General features: G+C 41.6%; 1 protein-coding gene across 1 annotated transcript; it reads left to right on the top strand.

Moving 5' to 3' along the window:
• Window positions 1–431: 431 nt before the first annotated feature.
• CCN2 (cellular communication network factor 2) lies at window positions 432–3508 on the top strand. The gene is made up of 5 exons (XM_023254377.2): window positions 432–598; window positions 715–937; window positions 1100–1351; window positions 1483–1694; window positions 2075–3508. The coding sequence occupies exons 1-5, from the start codon at window positions 533–535 to the stop codon at window positions 2369–2371; spliced, it is 1050 nt and encodes a 349-aa protein (XP_023110145.1). The 5' UTR covers window positions 432–532; the 3' UTR covers window positions 2372–3508.
• The last annotated feature ends 6232 nt before the right edge of the window (window positions 3509–9740 follow it).

The raw sequence follows: 9740 nt of genomic DNA, 5'->3' as shown, positions 1-9740 counted from the left end.
TCAGGAGTGGTGCGAAGAAGCAAGGGGAAAAAAAAAATCCTATTTGGTGCTGGAAATACTGAGGCTTTTTTTTTTTTTTTTCTTTCTGGTGAGCTAGAGTGTGCCAGCTTTTTCAGACGGGAGGAATGCTGAGTGTCAAGGGGTCAGGATCAATCCGGTGTGAGTTGATGAGGCAGGAAGGTGGGGAGGAATGCGAGGAATGTCCCTGTTTGTGTAGGACTCCATTCAGCTCATTGGCGAGCCGGGGCCGCCCGGAGCGTATAAAAGCCGCGGGCCGCCCGCCTCAGCCTCACACAACAACTCTTCCCACTGAGAGGAGGCAGCCAGTGCAACTCCAACCCCGGCGACCGACCGCCTCCCTCCGACGGCAGCCGCCCCGGCCGACAGCTCCCAGACCTCAGCCCGGTGCGCCCAGGCACCCACCTCCAGCCCGAGCCCGCGATCCAGCGCCGGGACCGCCGCGCCCACCCCGCCGCCGCCGCCGCCGCCGCCGCACTCCGCCCGCCGTCCGCCCCGCCCGCAGCGCCAGACCATGTCCGCCGCCGGCCTGGGCCCGGTCCGCTGCGCCTTCGTGCTCCTGTTCGCCCTCTGCGGCCGGGTAAGCCGAGAGCCCCGCGGCGGCCGCCGCCTGGGGGAGGGCGTGCGGGGCAGGGCGGGGCAGGGCCCGGGGCGCCGAGCGACGTGCGCCCGCTGACCGCCCCCTCCTCCCCGCAGCCCGCCGCCGGCCAGGACTGCGGCGGCCCGTGCCAGTGTGCGGCCGCGCCGGCGCCGCGCTGCCCCGCCGGCGTCAGCCTCGTGCTGGACGGCTGCGGCTGCTGCCGCGTGTGCGCCAAGCAGCTGGGCGAGCTGTGCACGGAGCGCGACCCCTGCGACCCACACAAGGGCCTCTTCTGCGACTTCGGCTCCCCGGCCAACCGCAAGATCGGCGTGTGCACCGGTAAGCGCCGCGGCCCGGGCCCCTCGCCCCGCGCCCCTCGCCCCGCGCCGCCTCCGGCGGTGCCCCGGCCGCCCGACCCCACCCCGGAGCCCTGCTCCCCGCGCACCCCCGACTCGCCTCCCGCCACCGATGCCTGACCCCTGTTCCCTTCCTCTCCCTCAGCCAAAGATGGTGCCCCCTGCGTCTTCGGAGGGACCGTGTACCGGAGCGGCGAGTCCTTCCAGAGCAGCTGCAAATACCAGTGCACTTGCCTGGACGGGGCGGTGGGCTGCGTGCCCCTGTGCAGCATGGACGTCCGCCTGCCCAGCCCTGACTGCCCCTTCCCGCGGAGGGTCAAGCTGCCCGGGAAATGCTGCGAGGAGTGGGTGTGCGACGAGCCCAAGGACCACACCGTGGTTGGCCCTGCCCTCGCCGGTGAGTTGGATCTTCCTCTAAGTCAGTGTAGTGATCCTCCCCCCAGGGGCTGACTCCTAACTCTGCCAGGGGAAGGGGGAAATGTCTTATCCTGGCGTCTTACCTTGTGTTTGTGTGCTCTGCTCTCACAGCTTACCGACTGGAAGACACATTTGGCCCAGACCCAACTATGATCCGGGCCAACTGCCTGGTCCAGACCACAGAGTGGAGCGCCTGTTCCAAGACCTGTGGGATGGGCATCTCCACCCGGGTTACCAATGACAACGCCTTCTGCAGGTTGGAGAAGCAGAGCCGCCTGTGCATGGTCAGGCCTTGCGAAGCCGACCTGGAAGAGAACATTAAGGTACATTTTCTGCTCCTATGAACGAACTTGCATGGAATGATAATGGTTAGGACTAAAGTTGGGTCTCCCCATCCTTGTTATTATAGACCTTTTATCTCCAAAAATATCTAACCGTTGAGCTGTTTTGCTGGAATGGGCTGTTGTGTAATAGAAACCACTAGCTTTCCACTATGAAATTCTCCACACGGTTAGTTAATTCAAGACATCCCGGGAGAGGCCATGTCTATTTTTGGAAAACTGGCAAGTGAGAGGCCAACTTCCTCTCCTCAAAATATAAACAAAAGTCAGACAACATAAGGCTAAAACACACAGAGCTTGAAGAAAGCCACTCCCCTTAGAGAATCATTGATTTTTTTTTTCTTCTGCTTTGTCTTCCTTAGAAGGGCAAAAAGTGCATCCGTACCCCCAAAATCTCCAAGCCTGTCAAGTTTGAGCTTTCTGGCTGTACCAGCGTGAAGACTTACCGGGCTAAGTTCTGTGGCGTGTGCACAGATGGCCGGTGCTGCACCCCACACAGAACCACGACTCTGCCTGTGGAGTTCAAGTGCCCCGACGGGGAGCTCATGAAGAAGAGTATGATGTTCATCAAGACCTGTGCCTGCCATTACAACTGTCCTGGAGACAACGACATCTTTGAGTCCCTGTACTACAGGAAGATGTATGGAGACATGGCCTAAAGCCAGAGAGTGTGAGAGACATTAACTCATTAGGCTATAACTTGAACTGATTCACATCTCATTTTTGTGTAAACATGATTTCAGTAGTACAAGTTATTTAAATCTGTTTTTCTAACTGGGGGAGAGAAACAGTCCCACCGAATTCAAAATATTGTGCCATGTGACATTCAAACAAAAGAGTCTTATCAACCCAGACACTGGTTTGAAGAAAGTTAAGACTTGACCGGGGTGGGGGGACTACATTAGCACAGAGCACCAGAATGTAGACTAAGGTGTGGCTTGAGGAGCAGTGGGGGGTGGGGGGGGCACCTGTAGAAATGATTGTCACCTTAAAGTGGTAGGGGCCTGCTCTTTGGAGTGTGATTGAGAAGGAAAATTTTAGCATGCTCACTGACCTGCCTACTGTAGCTCCAGCAACGGCTAGGATGTGTGTCCTCCAGCCTTCATGAGGCTGGGTCAAGTTCTTCTTTAAGTCAGAACAGCAGATTCAGCTCTGACATTCTGATTTGAATGACACTGTTCAGGAATCAGAATCCTGTCTATTAGACTGGACAGCTTGTGGCAAGCTAATTTGCCTGTAACAAGCCAGATTTTTTTTTTTTAATTGACACTGTAAATATTGTGTGTGTGTGTGTGTGTGTGTATATATATATATATATATATAAATATATATATATATTTGTACAGTTATCTAAGTTAATTTAAAGTTGTTTGTGCCTTTTTGTTTATGTTTTTATGCTTTGATATTTCAAATGTTAGCCTCAATTCTGAACACCATAGGTAGGATGAAAAGCTTATCTGATAATTCAAAGCATGAAATGGATATTCAAATGGAAATTCTGGTCAGAGTGATACTCCATCAAAACAGATTGTTTACTGAATATGAGGCAGTGATGTCCTTAGAAGTCTAATTTGTCAGTTGAAAATGTGGTAGCCTTGTTTTAATGAACAAGTGGCCTTTATTAAAAAAAAAAATGAGTGGCTCTGTATAGATGATCAGTTTTTCCACCTGGAAGCATTTGTTTCTACTTTGACTATGACTGTTTTTTGGACAGTTTATTTGTTGAGAATGTGACCAAAAGTTACATGTTTGCACCTTTCTAGTTGAAAATAAAGTATATATTTTTTCTATAAAAAGTGTGTCCATTCACTTACTCTTCTAAACGTTTCTGAGTTTTCTTGAGTTTCTGTGGGAAGCTTTTGTTTTAAAATAATTCATCTATAATTTTCTAAGGCTCTTTTATTATACTGATAAATTGGTTAATCAATTCAATAGAATTTTACATAAACCTATTTCACACTGAATCAAGTGTCACAAACTTACAGTCATACACAGTATATATTTATACACACACACACACACACACACATAGGCATTTTTTTTTTTTTGTTACATTCACAGTACCTTATAAACATTTAAATTCAATTCTCTCTAGGGGCACCTGGGTGGCTCAGTTTGTTGAGCATCCAACTTTGACTCAGGTCATGATCTCACAGTTCATGAGTTTGAGACCTGCATGCAGCATCGGGCTGGGCTCGGCTCCCTGCTGTCAGAGCAAGCCTGCTTTGGATCATCTGCCCCCTCCCCGGCTTGCGCGTGTGCGCTCTCTTGCTCTCTCTCAAAAATAAATAATAACACTGAAAAATTAAATTCTCTCTAGGTAACTTTAGTCTCCAACAACCCCTGTTGATTACACTTGGTCTTGTCTACATTTAATACCTCTCTGACCATTGTAGGCATTTAATTTCCAACCTTCATATCACAAACTATAGTCTATACCTTACACATAGAAAATGTTTTAACTATTTTTTGAGTTTGTATGCTCTACCATATCTGTTTTTGAACTTCAAAAAGTTTACTGTTAAATTTGAAAAGTATAAAATCTGCATCCTGATGGAACCATTAATAAGTTGCATTTTTGTATAATTCAGTTTTCAGTTGCCATGATAACCAATCACAAATAGATGATGGCATAAGTAGAAAAGGAGGATAATTTCTACTAACATTAATAGAAATTTGTCTTCAATTAAAAGCAACTCTTCTATTGTCCCAAGCTTTTGACTATTAGATTTCAAGATCAATAGCTTACCAAGAGGTTGGTAAGTGACAAAAGGAAATTGTTCAAGAAGCCTGGAAATGATACTGGGCCTATGTGGGCCTGTACCAAAAAGTGAACTGAAGTATGTAGCCAACAAAAATATTCCAAAGACAGCTTAAAGCATAATATTCCCCAGAATCTGTAGAGCTGTGGATTCTAGGGGGGAACAAAATAGTTGTAGACAAACTAACCCCTCACAGGGTAATTAGCAATGTTGTAGTGTCAGTGTCATTCCAAGAGACAAAAATACATTCGAAAATAAAGACTGGTTCTACAAACAGTGTGATGCCACAAACCAAAGGGAAAACTTCCCATGGTCAAAATGTGCAAAGTCAAAACATTGAACTTTTAGGATGCACCTATATACATATATTGCCACATTGTCAGCAGCTGTACCTCACTTCCGCAAATAAACCCACATGTACATACACGTACAGGGTACACTGTCTCGTTCACATGTTTTTTCCGTCAATTTACTCCTAGATGCAAAGATGAAGGGCCATGGTAAGTGAGCCAGAGTGTTTTAAAAGGAATTTGAGAATTCTGGGAAAATAGAAGTAGTAACGGAAGCATAGATTTTAGATAGTTCCATTTTCCACATAAAAACCAAGTAACTGCACTGCAAAATCAAAATCCCAGGAACAATATTTATAACAAAATTAGGTGGCAAGGCATCCCTTCAACCCCAAATGTTAGGGGGAGAAAATCATTAACCACCACAAGACGTGCCCTATGTCAGCATATGTGTGGGAACAAGCAAAGAGTTGCAACAGGATATCAGGCTTCTGAGAAGAACAGAGATCCAAAATTGCCAACAGTGAAATACGGGAGACCAATTTGAGGGTAAAGCTTGTGCCCACTCAAATAAATCTTACAAACCAGGGCTCTCTCCCAAGGGAAGACTCCATGCTCATGGGAATGGAATCAAAATTGAGCAGGTCAGAGACAACAAAGATGTTGAAAGCGAAGGTCTAGATAAAAATGAGGAGAGAACAAAGATTGGAAATCTGAGGAAAGTAAACTGCCATATTGTTTTAAACGCATGAAGACAATAAAAGAGTATCTCCGTGAAATTCGAAAAGCGGTCTAAACCAAGCGTCCTTACTGAACCAAGTTCAAGAAAACTATTTTCACATAACAAATTGGAAAACAAAATTATCATAGCCAAATCCCATACAAGGTTATTATATGAAAATAATAAAGGGCAGAATAAATCTTTACAGATAATAAAAGCATGCCAGAAATACATGCCCAGAAACACATCAAAACTATATTATTTCAAAAGAACATTAAGAAAATAAGATTAGACATAAATTATACAAAGGAAACAACTAATGACATAAAATAGCAATATAAATCAGAGGTAGCAAAACATAGAAATGTGTTGATAAAACTCAGGAAGGAATTAGAAATAAAAGAAATGTATCAAACAAGAACGAACACAAGAAGGGTGCCTGAATGGCTCAGTTGGTTATGACTCTGATTCATGGTTTCAGCTCAGGTCATGATCTCATGGCTCATGGGTTCAAGCCTTGTGTTGGGCTCTGTGCTGACAACGCAGAGCCTGCTTGAGCTTTTCTGTCTCCCTTTCTCTTTGCCTCTCCCCCACTCATGCCCTCTCTCTCAAAATTAAATAAACATTAAAAAAAAAATAGATGGTGAGGAAGGAAATCTTTTAAATTAAAAGAAATGAAAATGTTTCAAGAAAAATTGATAAATATTGTAGAGAGGCAAAGAAGATCTAACATATGGATAGTAGGAGGTCCTGGAGAAGAAAAAAAACAAAAAGTATAAATCAAGAAAACTTTACTGAAATAAAAAGTGACTTGAAAGCATATACTGAAAGAGCATGCCATGGGGGTGCCTAGGTGGCTCAGTCGGTTAAGCGTCTGACCTCAGCTCAGGTCATGATCTTGTGGTTCATGAGTTCAAGCCCCATGTCAGGCTCTGTGCTGACAGCCCAAAGCCTGGAACCTGCTTTGATTCTGTGTCTCCCTCTCTCTGCCCCTCCCCTACTTGTGCTGTCTCTCAAAAACAAATAAACATTTAAAAAAAATTTTTTTAAAGAAAGAGCATGCCATGTACCTGATAAAATCAACCAACATCAAGACATAGTCTAGCAAAATTGCTGAAATATAAACACAAGGAAAAACCATCAGAACATCTAGGCAAAAAGAACATGAACCTTATAAGTAAAAGAAAATTAACTCAGTATCAGACTTTTGGACAGCAACACTTCATACCAAAAAATTGGAATAACATTTAGGATACTCAAAGAAAGAAAATATAAATTAAGGAATTTTTATCCTACAGAACTAACATTCAAGAATAAAAGACACAGACAAACTGCCAAAAATAGGGAAGAATTTACAGTGTATTGTTCCTATGGGCCCTTTCTGAAAAACCTACTAGATAGAAAGCTCAGAGAACAAAAATATCTGAGAGATATTAATATAAGAACTGGTATATGAACATTAAATATAGCTTATCTTTAGAACTAAAATTAATGAAGGTTACAGAGGAGAATGTACACGGTATAGTGGCTATACAGCATGTTCTGATAGTGTAGACTGCAGCTATTTTTAAGAGAATGGACATAGATGCCTCTCCCTAAATATTTAACTGCTTTTATTGGTGGTGCTGGTATTGTTATTCTGAGACTATTGGTTGTATAATGTGGGATAAAGCAAGTGAGTCATTATGAATATTCTAATTCTATCGTGAGTGTTGGTGAGTACTGGGATTCTTAGTGAGGAAGTCTCAAAATACAGACGTAACATAAAAGTGGTTAAGTTAAATTCTGTAGTTCTGAATTTGAATAGAAATAATCAGCATAAACTTATGATCTATTTTATCTTTTAACACACACATACACATACATACAATTTTTCCTACATCTGCTCACTAAAAAGGCTTAGATACAATGACAACTCAAGAGGAATAACCATCCATAGGCCAATACTGTGCTCTTCAAATATTATTTTCCACTAAAAGAAACTAAGGCTTATTCCGGGTCTAGCAGAAGAAATGTGTAAGATAAACACATTTATTCAGGGACTACCTTTTCATATTGGATAAGAAGGAAGTTAACAAAGACCATTGAAATCATATCAAAAAGGTACAGGAGGCAAATTTAAAAGACTCCTATTAAAGATGGGGCAATTTGGACTTCTATAAGGATAAGAATTGCAGTGCGCTAAGCCTATCAACTGTCCTTAAATTTTTAGTTCATTCTGATAGTTGAAGAAAAACACCTAATCGGTCACTTGAGAATGACAGAGAATCTAGTCATTCTACACAAAATCTTTGATGATTTCAGTATCAGATTTTTATTACTCTACACATTTCACAGCACCTCAGAAGCAATTGGCCCCTTCTGTTCCAACATCAGACATAATTCTGAGATAACTTTTAAAGGAAATAAATCTCTTAATTTATGGTACTCATCTCATGATGGTTAAAGTAATTTTGTATTCTTTTACAATAATTTTCTGAGTTTTTCCAAATTCTCAGAAATGAACATGCATTATTTTATAATCAGAAAGATTTTTTTAATTTTTTTTTTTAGCATTTATTCATTTTTTGAGAGCCAGAGAGAGACAGTGTGAGCGGGGAAAGGACAGAGAGAGAGGGAGACACAGAATCTGAAGCAGGCTCCAGGCTCTGAGCTGTCAGCACAGAGCCCAACGCGGGACTTGAACTCATGAACAGTGAGATCATGACCTGAGCCGAAGTCAAACACTTAACCTACTGAGCCACCCAGGCGCCCCTAATCAGAAAGATTTTTAAAATAAGTCTTTCACCTCCTCACTATAAAATAGCAGAGAATATGCCAAAATGTGTTTGAAGTTTTCATGATTTTGGATTTATCTGAACTGTTCATAACATGTAAATAAATAAATAGCTTAGCTATTCAAGCCACTATTCCTTAATTAGCCATGTGCCTAGAAGCATGTGTAAAACACATGTGCCCTCTAGGGAATTCACATATATTCATATATATTCAGTGTATTTTCTTACCTCATTCCCCCATGCCATAAATGAAACCATGAAAGCTTTTCCTTCATAAGTTTTTTCCCTTCATAAGTTTTTTAATAGCTATTCTTTACCTCATGAATCATACTGATTATATACACACTATTGCTAAGACTAAGAATAAACAATGTAAAATATGCCCTTCAGATACTAAGTCAGATTCCATATCCAAATACAGGATCCAAAGTAATAGACATGAAGATCTGTATCCTCTATCAGATGTTTAAAGATAGTGAAAAAAGAGTTAGTAAGAACTCTTAATTACTTAATTATTGATTAATTAAAATTTACATCTCAAGAACGTAAAACATATTAAGACTTGCATTAGTTCAACAAATTCTAAGACAATTTTTGTCAGCACAGTTAACATATGTAATTTAGACAAATATAGTAACTGGAAAACTATATGGCAGTATCTGTTAAAGCTAAATACAGAACTACCTATGACACAGCAAGTAAACTTCTACTCTTACGTATAGATCCAAGAGAAATTTAAAAAATACACAAACAAAATTCTTGAAGCACTTCTATCCATCCCCAAACTGAAAACAACTCAAATGTACATCAGCAATAGAATGGATAGAATGTAGAATATTGATACAGTGGTATAATATACATCAATAAAAAAAGAACCATGGACATTATGCTGAATGAAAGAAGCCAGATACAAAAGTATATACGCTGTAAGATTTCATCTATATGACATCGAAGAATAGGCAAAACTAATTGACAGTGATAGAATTCAGAATAGTGGTTACTTTGGAGTGGAGCATGAGAAAATGTGTTATACGTTTATTAATGTATATTATATTTCAACTGAAATATTTTGAAATGAAGTAAATAAATTCAAGCACATTTTTAATTTTAAAAAAATATTGCCAAAACATTAATAAAGATTATCTGGGGGTTATTTTTTCCACCTATATAGTATTCTAGATTTTCAAAATTGTTTACAAAGAATTAATTATTGGAGTGCCTGGGTGGCTCAGTCAGTTAAGCATTTGACTCTTGATTTCAACTCAGATCATGATCTCATGGTTCGTGGGTTTGAGCCCCGAGGAGGGTTCTGTGCTGATGATGCAGAGCCTACTTGGGATTCTCTGTCTCCCTCTCTCTGCCCCTCTCCCACTCTCTCCCTCCCTCTCTCTCTCTCTCTCTCCCTCAAAAATAAATAAACTTTTAAAAAAGAATAATTATTACTTTATAAATAGAAAATAGTTAACTTATTTTTGATG

Source organism: Felis catus, chromosome B2 (genome assembly GCF_018350175.1).
Source record: "Felis catus isolate Fca126 chromosome B2, F.catus_Fca126_mat1.0, whole genome shotgun sequence".
Taxonomy (NCBI): domain Eukaryota; kingdom Metazoa; phylum Chordata; class Mammalia; order Carnivora; family Felidae; genus Felis; species Felis catus.
The sequence above is the reverse complement of the archived record's forward strand: the minus strand, read 5'-3'. Positions and strand labels throughout refer to the sequence as shown.

Excerpts from the sequence above, each read along its gene's own strand:
- CCN2 (XM_023254377.2), top strand. The coding sequence starts at position 533 with ATGTCCGCCGCCGGCCTGGGCCCGGTCCGCTGCGCCTTCGTGCTCCTG. Across the intron at positions 938-1,099 it reads CAAGATCGGCGTGTGCACCG|CCAAAGATGGTGCCCCCTGC; the intron begins GTAAGCGCCGCG and ends CCTCTCCCTCAG. Across the intron at positions 1,695-2,074 it reads ACCTGGAAGAGAACATTAAG|AAGGGCAAAAAGTGCATCCG; the intron begins GTACATTTTCTG and ends TGTCTTCCTTAG.